General features: G+C 37.5%; 2 protein-coding genes across 2 annotated transcripts in view; one reads left to right on the forward strand and one right to left on the reverse strand.

The window, feature by feature from the left end:
- LOC137645945 (ATP-dependent RNA helicase Ddx1-like) overlaps window positions 1-13795 on the reverse strand; it is a 39753-nt gene extending 25958 nt beyond the window's left edge. Inside the window, exons 1-4 of the mRNA XM_068379019.1 lie at window positions 13775-13795; window positions 12601-12723; window positions 8945-9131; window positions 6548-6688 (exon numbers count right to left, since the gene is read on the reverse strand). Of these exons, the coding sequence (XP_068235120.1) occupies window positions 6548-6688; window positions 8945-9131; window positions 12601-12723; window positions 13775-13795 (472 nt within the window). The remainder of the gene's footprint in view (window positions 1-6547; window positions 6689-8944; window positions 9132-12600; window positions 12724-13774) is intronic.
- Window positions 1-15741, forward strand: part of Ddx1 (ATP-dependent RNA helicase Ddx1) — a 221241-nt gene that overhangs the window by 159884 nt on the left and 45616 nt on the right. The gene's annotated exons all lie outside the window — the stretch shown is intronic.

Raw genomic sequence — 15741 nt, forward strand, 5'->3', positions numbered from 1 at the left:
AAAATATGCGATTTTCCAGATCTGCAAGGCCATGGATCAACCAAATTCGTGCATAATTGGGGACCCTACTGCGTGTGTATGTATATATGTTATATATATATATATATATATGTGTGTGTGTATATGTAGGGGATATATCTTGATGATTGGTTGATCACAGGTTCCTTAGAGGGGAAATTTCTGGGAGAAGTTGAATCTCACACCCATGTAGAGATTCAAGTATCTGGACATGTTGATAGACATGACAACAGAGTCCTTCCATAAGGAAATGGCACCACCAAGTTCAGAGGGGTAGCACAACCATCCCATCCAGATAGATTTCCAGCTCGACTTCGGCAGTCTTCTCAGTCACCCACCTTCCCTCATTGGAGAAGCTTGCTTCTGAGGAGTGTCTCAGGCACATCTCTTCATTGATGTTGGAGAATCACCAATAAGCTTCCCGAGATCTCTTATTGAATCATGTTCCAGAGGGACAGGAAGTACAGGGCAGTTTTACCTGGTGGCTGATGAAGAAAACGTCAATAGGGGAGTCCCTTTTATCTCCTAGGTCTAGAAATGGAACTGTTCTCAGTTATAAAGGAGTGGAAGGGCTTTCTCCGGGGCAACTTGGTTGTGCCCAGAGTGCAGTCAACAGAGGATATGGATCTACATCAACATTTTGGAGATACAACAAACTTCCCCAAAACATTTGAGTAAGCCTTCTTTTCAACACCACCACCTTATAGCTTGTGTCAACGAGCAATGAGGAGGATTTCCTTACTTCTTTGAAAGTTGACAAAGCATATTCACATATAAGGGGCAAACTGCTGTAGAGATGTCAGCCAAATACATTCCGGGGGAAGAGGAATATGATGAGCTAAAGGCCGAGTTTGCAAGCGAACGTAACACATTTCCAAACAAAGCATCATGCAGCAAACGATTGAGTTTAGTTGAAACTGTTCAACATAACTAGGTTTGAGGGAATCATAATGTATGCCATGCAGTCCACCTACGTAATACGATGAAAATAAAGTAGCATTTACTTTAGTGAAATAAAAGGATAGTAGGATCCAGAGTATCCACTCTGTCTTAAACTTCAAAATCTAGTGGTCTTATAGAGGGACTAGAGTTGCAGCACACGAGGGTTTAACAGCAGAAAGTTCCGAAGTATTTTAAGAATTCAACATCCTGTGAGAGGCTTTAAAATCTGTAATGCACAGCAAACTTTCAGAACCCTTATTGAAAGGAACACTTTAAACACTTGACTCAATAAGAGGGGAGTTAGGGTAGGTTGGCAGTAATGGAGATAGGACCAGAATTATTGTTTTAGGAGAGGATTCACTGGAATTTTGAAGTTTAAAAAAAGGAGCTGGAGATGTCCAGAGCTTATGAAGCTAATCACTTTCAAAAAGTTGGCAGATGATGTGAATTGTCTAAAGGTAGAGACTTGTCATTATTGCTGTTATCTCCAATACAATCAACTACCCTAGTCTTCCCTGGAACTCACAGCAAGTTCTCTTCAGCATTTTGTACTGTTAACTTGGTTAGCAGCGATGGCAATGTACTTTCATATTAGAGGTACAGTGAGGGAAAAGCACTTTTAACAATGTTATCTAAAGTGAACCCTCGTTTATCGCGGTAGATAGGATCCAGACGCGGGCGCGATAGGTGAAAATCCGCGAAGTAGTGACAGCATATTTACCTATTTATTTAACATGTATATTCGGACTTTTAAAACCTTCCCTTGTACGTAGTACTGTTAACAAACCACCCTTTAATGTACAGAACACTTAATGCAGGTACTACAGCACCCTAAACTAAAACAGGCACAAATATTAAAGGCGATTTTATATCATGTGTTTCCTAAACACCTAAAAAGCACGATAAAAAATGGCAACCAATGTTTTGTTTACGTTCATCTCTGATCATAATGAAGAAACAAACTCATTTAGTGTACACATATATGTACGTATAGGTTAGTTTTTGCATCGATTATATTGATTATACAGTACTGTATGTTGATTTTTTTTATTACCAATGTTTTAGTTTACGTATTTTTCTTAGGACTTCCAAATGAAATCTTTTTCTTTATGACGCCGCCTGAAACGACGGCGTGTACGCTCAGTAAACAACCACGCTCAGAACAAACAAGGCATTTAACGCGCATGATGATAGTGATAAATAATGATACAGTACATACAGTATTTACAGTAAAAGCATTTACAAAATATGTTACCTTACAAATATAAATTATACAGTACTTGTACGTAGCAAAGCAGGAAAACAATTTGAGAGAGAGAGAGAGAGAGAGAGAGAGAGAGAGAGAGAGAGAGAGAGAGAGAGAGAGATTGTTTTACGTACGTAAATGTAAATTTTAAACAAAAAAAATATGATAGGTTACAACATGTAGACTTTTAAAACCTTCCCTTTAACTTAATGCATACAGTACGTACATTACTAAACTATAAAACAGGTTAAAGTAAAAAATAAAGATTGTTACTGTACTCACCACGAAAGAAGTTCAAGAAAAACTTGAATGACGATGGCGATGAATTTGCTGCACAGTAGAAATGATGATGATGAAGCTGATGATGTGTTCTACTGTGCAGTCAATGATAGTATTTTACGTCTCTTCAGACGGAGGTGTCTTTTCCTGGGACACCTCTTCAACTTCTTCAATTTCTTCCGAAGGCGTACTAGCAGGAGGAACTGGCTCTTTTTTGCGAGGCTGGAAAAACATTGTGATCGGAAGTTGTTGCCGCTGCTTCTTTTTTCGATCCAAGAGCATCCTGTAGGGAGTCGTGATGTCATCAACCTTGTTGCAGAATTGCATCGAGCGAACCATATCCTCGTCCCACTCTTGTAACATTTCTTTCGCCTCCTTCATATGGTTGCAGAACTTGGCAAGCCGTTCTAATGTTAAGCCCGTTTCTTCGACATTTTCTTGGGTCTCTTCCTGGGTACCCTCACTCTCTTCCTCACTTGCCGATTTCGTCAGGTCTTCGAGGTCTGCGTCAGTTAGGGGCTGGGAATGGCAGTCCAACAACTCGTCGACGTCTTCAGTCGTCATGTCGCCAAACACGTCACCCCCAATTATGGCAGCCAACTGCACAGATTTCCGTATTGCAGAGTGTTGGATTTCCGACGGAGTAAATCCCTTGTCGTCGTAAACAATATCGGGCCACAGCTTCTTCCAGCTCGCATTTACGGTTGCAGGTTTCATCTCTTGAAGTGCCTTTTGAATATTCTGCAGGCACGTGGCTATGGTGTACTGCCGCCAGTACGCCTTCAAGTTGAAGTCTTCATCCTCGTCATCTTGGGCAGCATCCACACACGCAACGAGGTCCGCCAAGGTATTCTTCGTGTAGAGGGCCTTGAACGCCCTGATAACCCCCTGGTCCATTGGTTGAATTAATGACGTGGTGTTGGGTGGCAGGAACTCAACCTGAACGCCCTCACGCGACAGGTCAGTTGCGTGTCCACCAGCGTTATCCATAAGGAGAAGGATCTTGAATGGCAAGCCCTTCTCTAAGAGATATTCATGGACTTGCGGGATGAAACACTGGTGGAACCAGTTGGAGGTCAGCATCTTCGTAATCCATGCTTTTTGATTATGCATCCAGTACACGGGAAGGAGATTCTTATTTTTATTTTTCAAAGCGCGAGGATTTTTCGACTTATAAATAAGCCCCGGCTTTAACAAAAATCCAGCAGCATTGCCACACATCACGAGGGTAACGCGATCCTTGAATGCCTTAAAGCCAGAGGCTTTGGCTTCCTCTTTGAACAGGAAAGTTCGCGACGGCATTCTCTTCCAAAACAAGCCGGTTTCATCCATATTAAAGACTTGTTCCGGCTTGTATCCACCTTCAGCGATAATGTTCTTGAAAGTCTGGTTCACGTAAGTTTCAGCAGCGGCAGTGTCAGCGGAAGCAGACTCCCCATGCAGGGAAACGCTTTTCAGGGCGAAGCGTTTCTGAAACTTCGCGAACCATCCTTTGCTTGCGGAAAAACGTTTCTGAGGCTGGGAATCAGTGGATGTCCCTGGTTGAGGATCATCTGCATCATCATCATCTTCAGCATGGTTGCCGTCGTCCTCTTTAGGTTCCTTTGCAGCAAAATTCTCATATAAGCTCAAAGCCTTTGTTTGGATGGTGTTCGTATCCAACGCTATGTTCTTCTTCCGGCAGTCGGCAATCCACACAGCTAAAGCACCTTCCATGCGTACGATCGTTTTATTACGCGTTGTAACGACTCGCTTCGCTGATCTGCTAAAGGTGATTGCAGCAGTCTTTCTAATGTTCGCCTCGTCCTTCTTGATGTAGCGAACGGTGGATTCGTTGATGCCAAAATGGCGGCCGGCGGCCGCGTAACTTCTACCATCTTTTAACATGTCGAGAAGCGTAACCTTCTCAGCTATCGTCATCATCCTTCGGTGGCGTTTAGGCTCACTACCAGCCTTACTAGAAGAAGAACGCTTGGGAGGCATTGTAACAGAAAGTTCAACAAAAAGTTCAACTTAAAACAGTCGCACACAGCACAGATTAAACTTCACAAAGTTAAGAACGTCTACTCAGCAATACGCGGAAAGAGAAAGTGAACGATGCAGCCCCGCGAGAACTTTGATGCTGCGGGTAGAAGATGCGGGCAAAACACCAATCACAGGCTAGATAACAAAACTTGAGTTTTGATTCGTCATCTATCAGCGCTTGAACCAATCACAACCCGTCTTAGTACTATGGCGCGTTGGTTACTCATAGAAGATGCCCCCGCGCATACTGAACGTACGTAGATTAAGTACAATACCGTAATAATAATAAATAATGATAATAATACTGTACAGTAATAATAATAATAATAATGATTAATAATAATAATAATAATTTTATTAACAACAACAACAATAATAATAATAATAACAATAATAATAAAAATTTACGTACGCTATTTTACGCCTCTCTCTCTCTCTCTCTCTCGTACGCTTACAGTATTCGAAATGTGATTTTTGCAACAAAGAATATTATTGGATGCAGTACTGTACTACGTATGTATACATACAAAAGATTCATGGAAAAGAAGCACATCCATTACAGTACACACCATTCTAATATGGTATGACTGCATCTGATTTGCGTTTCATGTTCGATTTAATTTTACTACGTACTGAATTATCGTATGATCACATTCTCTTTTCGTGTTTTATTTCTTTCTGTGCTGAATTATATATCATATGTAATGCAATGAACAATCAGTAAGAGCAGATATTACTAATTACAGTATTAATGGAATTACAGGTAACAAAATATCGTATTTGGTTGTCTTCAGATTTCGCGGTATTTTCGAATTTTCCGGAAAATCCGCGATATGTATATATATATGGGTTATGGGAAAACCCCGCGAAGTGGTGAATCCGCGATTGTCGAACCGCGAAGTAGCGAGGGTTCACTGTACTCCGGATAGCAAGGTCGGTAGCGTCGTGGATCTCTATTATAGAGGTCCCGAGTTCGGTCCCCGCCAGGGACGCGAATACCGTGAGACCTTCTACCGGGGGTACTCCCACGTGGCGCCTGGGGGGGAGGTTAGAGGGGACTAGTAATAGTCCCTGCTGGCTAATGGTCGCCCGAGGAGGACGATGTAAATCGTCTCTGTGGAGACCTAAAACCTGCAACTTTAACTTTATATCTCAGTATGCCTCTGCCATGATACACCAAGGGAATGTGGATAATGAACTTCCAGAAACAATTCCTGTGCATACTCCAGGCAGTAATTGCTAAGAAAACCAGGGGAAGACATCTTAATGCACATTAATAAGCAAACAATCTCGAGATGGTCTGATCAGTACCGCACGACTGAAGACCTGAAGAGACAAAGAAACAGGCACATCAGTTAACACTTGTTCCTAGAATGCTCCTTCCTTTACCAAAGGCGGATGTGTTTAATGAAAAGAAGAAAATGGGAATATTTTAACATTTTACACGTAAAGTTGATTAAACAGAGCTTCTGGAGAAGCAATATGAACATCAGGGGAGGTTCACAGATATAATAGTACAGTATAAGATTTCACCTTCAAGTACTGCATATATCTTCTTTATTCAGACATAACAATAACGCACATGATAAATTGTATAAATGTACATTTTATGCAATTATTACTGCTGTTGCTCTCCTAGAAACTTGGAAATTGTCATTAATTCTCTTGGTAAAGAGGTAATAATTGATAATGGGCCATAAGTTGGAGTAGAGACTAAAGGAGTGAAAATAAGCCTTTACCAACAACGTAGTCTGATCTTCAACTCAATGAGTTTCTAGCTTTTTGACATCTTCATCCCTTACTCGATGTAAGAGTACCACTCTTCATCTTCATAACTAAAAATCATTCTGATATCTATTGACATCTTTTTGTCTTATTCTCATCCTCTTCTACAAAATTTATTTTTTCATTTTTCCATACATTTTATTGATATATCTAAAATTCCATTGAATAAAGTACTGTAGTCTTTGGTAATCACGGTAAGTAAAGTAATTATCCCCCCACACAAAGTAAGAAACATAGGCCTTTAAAACTCACCTATCTGATTGAAGTAGCGTTCTAAATTGTCGCAATCTAACTTCGTTCGACAGAAAATAATACCTTGGTCCATATTGTGGGTATCAATAGCTCTTATGCAGTATTCACCCTTCAACATTTTTACAGCTTCACTCAATGTCTCTGTGAAATACAAAGGAGATTCAAATGGTTAAAATTTTGAAAACCACAGCACTGTATAACTAATAAGCAACAGCTGGAATACTCTTAAAAAAAGTATTGGAAGGACAGCCAACAAAAAAAGATACACCAGAAGAGAACAAAAATTTTAATTGTAAACAAGTACAGACAACAGTCACTATAGGATAAGGTAATATTCCTGGAAAAAAATTATTAGAAAATCCATAGGAAAAAGATGTCAAAATCACAAGTTTAATTAAGATATGTTCCAAGAAATTCAAAATTAATAAAGGAAGCTCTTATTAACCCAAAAATAAGTTAATTTGTGAAGAGCTCTGTGCTGATACAGTACAATCAATCATTACTTCTAAGACAAAAAGTTATTGAGATGTAAAAACTGAGCATTTTGATCCACGAGCAGCACTAATCTCCATTGCTTCTAAGCTTAATACTTAAACAAAAAAAAGGCAAAAAGCCTATGATGACTAGAAACCAAAACATGGCGAAACATCAGAGGTCACATCACTTAATGCCCGCCAATAGATGGTTTAGGTTAAAAAACTCCATTACATAAAAGTAACTCGGAAAGCAGCGAGAGCTGATAAAGCAGCTGGCTAGGAGATACAGTCAACTTTTGTCTGCATGTTTGGTATTTGAAAATTTGTTACAACGCGAAAACGCTAAATTTGACACTAAATTTCTTGAACTCAAAAAATCGCCAACCAACCCAAGTCAAAAGGATAAATTTATAGTTAGAAATTTCCAAATACAGCTTAACCTCCAGCCGTGACATAATCACTGTCAAGCTCATTGATGTTTGACTAAGTAGCAATGAAGTCATATGTTAACCTATTTATGTTGAAGTTTCGTAGCTGAAAATTGCATTAGAAAATGGAATAAGTTTTCTATACAGCACTTATGGTTACAAGAATGGATGGCACCAAAGTACATCCTCAGAGGATTAAATTTAAAAAGTGTAAGTCAAAACGTGAAATTTAGATTTAAAAATCGCCAAATACAGCATGCTAAAATGAGTGCCAAAATGTGAAAACTAGGATAAAAAATCAACAAATAATACTGTACATTATTATAGTAAAAGACCGCAAGTCACAAGGTAAAATTTAAAGTTAGATATCGGCAAATTATACTGTATAAGTTAGGAAATTATATAGATACTCTGTAAATCATAGGTGGGCATATTCTCAATACAGTTGTCACCTTTAGATCATCTGACAACAAAACTAAAATAAAAAGAAACTGTAACTGCTGTTGTTAAAATACAGCTTAAATTGATTATAGAAAAGTACAAAAATTATCAAATGAAGCTCAGTTAATATTGAAGACCAGCATTACTTTAGATTTCTTTTAGTACATATACATTATGTTGTCAGCTAAAACTAGAGACCAGCTGACAAAATTGAATGTTGTGTTTTAAGCCCAGCCTACTATCGAACATAGATTTAGGCAAAGTATAAACCTAGTTTGTGTGTAGCATTTAATTGAGTATTTTTAAGGAGACAATTTTTTTCTTCTGCTATATGTATATATTGTAAGGCATATGAGAGAGAGAGAGAGAGAGAGAGAGAGAGAGAGAGAGAGAGAGATAGAGAGAGAGAGAGTGTGTGTGTGTCCTCGTCCTCAGCTCGGCTTATCGGCTTACTCCGTCGGTCCTGGTGGTGAACCAAAACAATAAAAATGGCAGCTGCCTCCAGTTCAAATAGCAGCAAATAAAATTTCATTTAACACTACCAAAACATTCATGTAGTAGATAAATACAGTAGTCTCTAGCATAGAATTTGGTAATGAAGCTATAAAATAACCTGTACATTTATTTAAAACGTACAGTAGTATAAACACTAGCGCAGTATCTATACAAACATAGTTCGTGTGTATGGCCATTTGTATGTCTCTTTTGATAACATACTTTACAGTATTATATACAGTAATGTAAGGTGATAGGATAAAGTAAATCAAATATCATTAGTAATAACCTGAGATTTATTTTGTATGACTTGTGAAAATTATACTCATTTCAGTTATGCTATGCATACCCTAGGACAAAATTTAACTCAGGGGGTACTTGTATAGTAATGATTTACAAACAACTTGAGCAACAAATGGTCTCTTGGTCCCATTGTGTTCACTGGTTAAGGGCTGTCTGTACAATAGGCTGAATCATAGGCTATGCCAAAGTAAAGTCAACTCACAACTCCTAACTACTATATATACAATCTTATCTTACAAAGAAGAAACACTTACCAGGAGTATTATTTCCCGGTCGAACATTATCTTTGGCATGCACACCATCAGTCTGAACATGGCGACGAAGGGAAGTCCACGATGTATCACTTTGGGGATCAATAGTAACTACAACATGATGAACAGTTTCAGGAACAGCATCTTCACCCTTCAGGTCGACCCAGGTTGGGAAGTGCATCAAGCGTTCCTACGATAATATACAAGTAAAACCTCATAATAGTGGATATAAAAGTGAGTAGAGAAGAAAAAAATCAGGAAAAAACTTATGTACAGTAAACATGTAACATGTGAAAATGTAGTCTTAAAAGTAGATCTCTATAAAAAAAAAAAATGGTGTAATATTGCTTTAATATTTGTGACATACAGTACACAGCCGTGAAAAGTGTGTATTAATTGTGACATACAAAGCTGCAATAATACAAATTGTAAATTCAAACGGAATTATGCATGCACGCTTTAGTGAATCAGAGAAAAGTTTTCTCGAAAAGAAAATTAATCTGATCCATTTTGTAACAAATCACAGTAGAAAGAGCAAAAGAAGCCTTTGAGGATCCACCTGACAACAGCCTAGTAAAGACCTTAACATCTTCAAACACTGGACTGAACTCCTTGTCATCTGAATACCTTTCCTCTAAAAACGAAACACTTGAAAATACCACTACCTACTAAATAGGAAGAGAACAGAATCTCCCATACAGAATGCCCTAAACTACACAGTTCCATAGCTAACCACAAGAAAAATTTTCCGGGTACAAAAAAGCTTTTTTGAGTTTGTGCAATAAAGGTCTCGAGGAAGTAACCTGATCTTGAGAAAGAGCCAATAGGATGAAGGTTGCCAGGTGCTGAAATCACTGCATTGTAATACTAAGCATCAAGTAACATAATTTATTTTTTCAAATACAAGACAAAGTATTAAGGAAAACTAAGGCAAAAAAGAAAATATGACCATTTTCCTTTCAGGACAATCTGAGAAAACTAAATCAAACTTAAATAACTTTCTACCTTCTATTTATCCAAACACATTGGAATTGAAACTCTAAAAGTATCCTAGTTTGTTTACACATCTGATTGTTTGCCCAAGTGAACCTTCAGCCATTCCAAATTTACAATTGTGCCCTATCACTAATTCCTTTTCTACTGTTCAAATATGTTGAGTCTTTGTTGGACGTAATTGAAATAGTGAAAAAACAAATAGGGTATACTACACAATCAGAAAGAATCTATTGATGTACAGTTTGCCCAAATCAACTTATTAAATAAAGTAGGAAATTGTTCTTATACAGTACCTACAATCTCATTAAATTCTCCTATAATCAGCACAGACACACACAGAGAGAGAGAGAGAGAGAGAGAGAGAGAGAGAGCGAGAGAGAGAGAGAGAGCGAGAGAGAGAGAGCGAGAGAGAGAGAGAGAGAGAGAGAGAGAGAGAGAGAGATATTTTTGTTTCTACTTCAGCCCAGTTAAAAGTCATGTCTAAATCCTTTGAGATAGAGGATAAAAAGGGTTCCTAGCAAACCTGTCAAATATTTACTCAAATTTACCCTTAATTGTTTCATATATTCTATGCCGAAACTTGATTAATTTTGTGCTTTCCATTTGGGAACAAACAGTAGAATGCAGTACTACTGCTTTTCCTTATCCTCCCATGCATTAAATTACTTAGTTGTGCAGTCCATTATAACCAACAATGATATTCTTTGCTCCTCAGTAGATAAATATCATATGATGATTTCTTAGATGCAGCACTATTATTTCTGCCAACTATAAGCATTGTTATGGATCACAAAGCCAACCCTGGATTTGCATACCTTACCACATGTTGGATATGTCAAATGAGGATTTGGGCTGCAGAGACTTTTAGTTTGGTATCTCTCTGCTGCTTTTTAGGGGGGAAATTTGCTGGTACTAGGTTGGCCAAGGCACCAGCCACCTGTTGCGATACTACCGCTAGGGGGTTATTGAGTCCTTTGACTGATCTGACAGTACTACACTGGATCCATCTCTCTGGTTACGGGGTTATTTTTCCTTTGCCTAAACATATACCAAATAGTCTGGCCTATTCTTTCCACATTCTCCTCTGTCCTCATACACCTGACAACACTGAGATTACCAGCAGTATAGGTTACTGCCGCACTCTAATTGTTCAGTGGCTACTTTCCTTTTGGTAAGGGTAGAAGATAATCTTTACCTATGGTAAGCAGCTCTTCTAGAAGGACACTACAAAATCAAACCATTGCTCTCTAGTCTTGGGTAATGCCACAACCTTTGTACAGTGGTCATCCAGTCTTGGGATAGAGTTCTCTTGCTTAAGAGTACACCCTAGAATACTTTTCTATCTTAATTCTCTTCCTCTTGTTTTTTTCTTTTTGAAGTTATAGTTTATACATGAAATCTATTTTAATGTTGTAACTGTTCTCAAAATATTTTACATTATTCATTACTTCTCTTGTAGTTTATTTCCTTTCCTCATTGAGCTATTTTCCCTGTTGGAGTCCTTGGGCTTCTAGTATCCTCCTTTTTAAACTAGGGTTGTAGCCTAGCTAGTAATAACAATAGTAATAATAATTGAGTTATTGGGTCCTTTGACTGGCCACTACCAGCTAGTAGTACTACACTGGATCCCCCTCTGGTTACGGCACATTTTTCCCTACAAAGAGGAAAGGTTGCCAGGCTAAGCTCTTCCTCTCACTCTTGACAATCCCTCTCCACAAATTTTCTTCATATTCATCACATTAAGTTCCTGTATCTGAGAATACTATCTAAATAATAGGTTATCACTTGTCATATATTTATCTTAATGTTCACCTTTACTAGGTTATAATACTGCTATAAAGACCAACTAAAATATAAAATATTAAAATGTATCTAAACTAAACTTATCAATCAATTAAAAAAGGGGTATCAAATTCCAATATAGGGAAAGGAAGACAAATAAGGCCCAACCATGTTTAAGAGAGGCCGACATAATTGCTAAAAAGGATGACTGAATTAGAATAAAACACAATCATTCAAATAATAAATACACAATTACTGAGATATTGGCACATTCAACAAAAAATTACTGTTACTTCACTGTTTCGATGTCCTTATTACACATGAACAATATCAATATTGCTCACTCCAGGACAACAAATTCAGATGGCAGTTGGGCAAAGAATTTATTGATGCACTTGTAGCACTGCCTCCAACTTGGATGAAGATCCCTTTCTATGAGTTGATGAGATATTAATGTCATCACTCATAACAACAATTTCAGCAACTGAAGTTCTGTGTCCAGTTCTAGTGTGCCTAAACTTTACACGCTGATGCACGGGTTCTTGAGCAGGCGAGTGGATATTTCTTTGGTATCTATATTTTATTGGATTCCCTGTTATAGCCTTTCACAGTAAAGTCCTTGGAGATCACATGGTACATTAGCCAAAAAAAAAATTTAACAACTATAGAAATTAACGTTTCCTTTTATTCCTGGAATTCCTTGTCAGATCAGAATGCAACTAGATAATGAGAGCCAACAGTTAGCAGATTGAAACTGATTGGAGGGGATCATATGCAGATTTGCATTGGGAAAACAAATATTATTAAAAAAATTATTTATCAATTGACTGCTTAGCAAGGTTATTTATGATTTAATGTAATTGAAATGGTTAAAAACTTACAGCCATTCGCTTCACTTCAAAGGAGTGTAGAGTAGCAGAACAGACAACCATCTGTAATCTCTTGCCATCACTTGTGATCTTTGGAATTGAATTATAAATGCTGTTGATCAGACCCTCATGACCCTGTAAAATATAAAAATAAATTTACAGACTCGAGAAAGAGAGCTTATTTTAATCTATGTCTGCATCAAAACAAAGAGAAAATCATTATATTTCCTTAACTGCTAACAAAAGTTTAAAACAGGATGCACGACAGAACCTTGAAAAGTACCGGTATGTATAAAGTATGGAGTATAAATTTACACATTGCAAGTTCAACAGAATACATATTAGAAGCAAATTGTTTGTTTTTATGTTATTAATAGTTAGGCAGTTTAACAGTTCAAGATGTTATTAAAATCTTCTGTTGAGATAATAAATTTCAAAAGTAACTTTTATTTATCCTAGCTACACAAACTCGAGTCCTTTTAATTAGGAATATGTTAACAGCGGTTGTAAAACAGCTGTTGAACCATTTACAAAGTAGTTGGTTAATAATAGTTTGCATGAGGGGAAGGCCCCACCCACTCACCTGTCATAAAATAGCCACCTTCATCCTTAGCCTTAGGGCAGAGGGGTGGTTAAGATGGGAAATTCAATTCAAATGATTCTGATTTGTACAACTAAAAAATACAAGTCATCTTCATTATTTGTTCTTGGGCATAAACAACCACCTCTCTTCTTTACAATAGGGATTCATTCATGGGTGGAAGTCCCCTAGAGCCAAAATAAAAGGTTATTTTCCTTCCTAGTCTCATAAGGGAATGAGTAAGGTGACTATAACTACCTCCTAAAAGCTAATCACAGGAAAGTAAAGGCTGCTAGGGTTTCAGCCAATAATGGCTTAAAAGGATGCTAGAACTAGGACCTGGAAAACCTATCTCCCTGTTATGCAGTATCAAACCAGACACATCAAGAGAAATGTTTGGTGAGACTCATTCTCCCCCCTTGGCAGGAGGAAGGAGTTGCTTTTTGACAGAAGTAATCTGTAAGGAAGGTGCTCCATCATGTAATTCACCAACATCAGGCATCCGACAAGCAGGTAATGGTTGTGGCTGCTGCATCTCTTCGAGTGAGTAAGAAAGAGATAGAAGAGCCAGTCTTTATTCCTTTCAAGACATGCTGAATACTTTACCTTAAGGGGACCGTCCGCCATGTCCGCCATTTTTTTTTCTAATGATCCAAATTACACAATTTCTATATATTTTTTAGACATATATAATACCTTCATCATATAAAAATTTCAAGTCATTTGATCAAAAACTTTTGGATTTATTAGCAAAAATCATGATTTGAAAAAAATATTTAGGTACATTTTTCCCCACTACTATAATACCAATTGTATTGAAACTTATACCACAAAAACTACTCTAACAACCGAACAATTCTGTTAGACAGAATTTTGATTTTCCTTTCTGTTTTTTTTTTTTTAATGAATTTTCATTTTTTTCCCTCGTCTAGACGGAAAATAATCGTGAAAAAAAATGTAAAAAGAAAATCAAAATTTTATCTGACAGAATTGTGGGATTTTTAATCTTCTTTTCAACGATATCTTTTTCTCTAATATCGAACAACAAATAAGTGAGAAAAATGTACCTAAGTTGGAATAAGTATGTTTTTGAGTTATGAGCTCCCAAAGATTTGCAGCAAACTTTCGCTTCTTTTCTAAAAGAAATCAAGATAATATTATTATGATAACTTTTATTGTTTATTCCTACATAAATGCACCCTAAAGGAGGTATTTGAACCCTCAGTTTACTATTCCTATGTTATGAGTTGCCAGCGATCTTTAATTGTTGCCAGTGTTTTAGTTAGCAGGTTTCAGCTTTGTACTCTTATCCATGTTTCCCTCTTTCTTGGTTCTTTTTTCTTGTTCTCCTCTTACTTTTTGTTTTTCTATCACCTTATGTGACATTGGCATTGCTATAAAATTCCAGAGGACGTTGTGAAAGCACAATCAACATACGAACTTCAATTAATAAACACATGCATTATAATTTCTATATGTCTTTGGAAACTTTGCTGATGTTTTCGTAGCTGGTAGTTTTCATTCACCTACCCTCTACCAATGCCTTTCATTTCTGCCAGAAGTACGAGATTTCGAAACATGGGAGAGAGAGAGAGAGAGAGAGAGAGAGAGAGAGAGTTGAACATTGTTATTATAGTATTTTGTAAAAATGGGAGTTTTAAATAATTCGAGAGAGAGAGAGAGAGAGAGAGAGAGAGAGAGAGAATAAAAGTATTTGTATGAATGGCAGTGGTAAATAATTCGAGAGAGAGAGAGAGAGAGAGAGAGAGAGAGAGAGAACTGCGCATCAGTCAAACTCAGTCATACAGACGACGCCATAAGGATGACGTCATCATTTAAAGACCGCTATATCTTCATTGTTTGGAAAAATTATTGACTATTTGTTCTTTCTATAAGCTTAGGTAACATTGGCCTTGCTATAATGTTCCCAAGGGCGTTGTGGAAACACAATGTACAAACGCATACATTATAACTTCTATACATCTTTGGCAACTTTGGCTTCTGTTATTGTAGGAGTAGATTTCGTTCATCTACACTCCACCAATGCCTTCCATTTCTGCCAGACGTACGATAGCTCAAAATATAAGTGAAAAATCGCTATAGATATGCAAAATTAACACACAAAGATGATTTTGTCAAACTCAGTCATGCAGACGACACAGTAAGGATGACGTCATCATTTAAAAACCTCTATATCTTCGTTATTTGTAAAAATAATTGGCTGAAACCTCTGGGGAGTATGTACGACATCTTTACGCACACATAGAAGCAATAAAACGATTTTCGATTTCTGAAAGTTGTTATGTCAATACCCCATGGCGGACGGTCCCCTTAAATGGGATGCATACTAAGCCCCATGAGGCAGCTTGGACTGCTACACATTACCTGTGCAGTCACCTAGGGTCACAAGGAAAAGAAGTCCAAGGGTCTGTGGCCAATGTCAGTAAGGTACAAAGAGGCAAAGATGGTAGGACACCTTCAGCTCCAAGTACACCGATGGCTAAACTTGTAAGTTCTTACTACAGATAGCATATGTATGCACTGACCAAAGGTGCATCTACAAGCAAACAGCC

Source organism: Palaemon carinicauda, chromosome 1 (assembly GCF_036898095.1).
Source record: "Palaemon carinicauda isolate YSFRI2023 chromosome 1, ASM3689809v2, whole genome shotgun sequence".
Taxonomy (NCBI): Eukaryota; Metazoa; Arthropoda; class Malacostraca; order Decapoda; family Palaemonidae; genus Palaemon; species Palaemon carinicauda.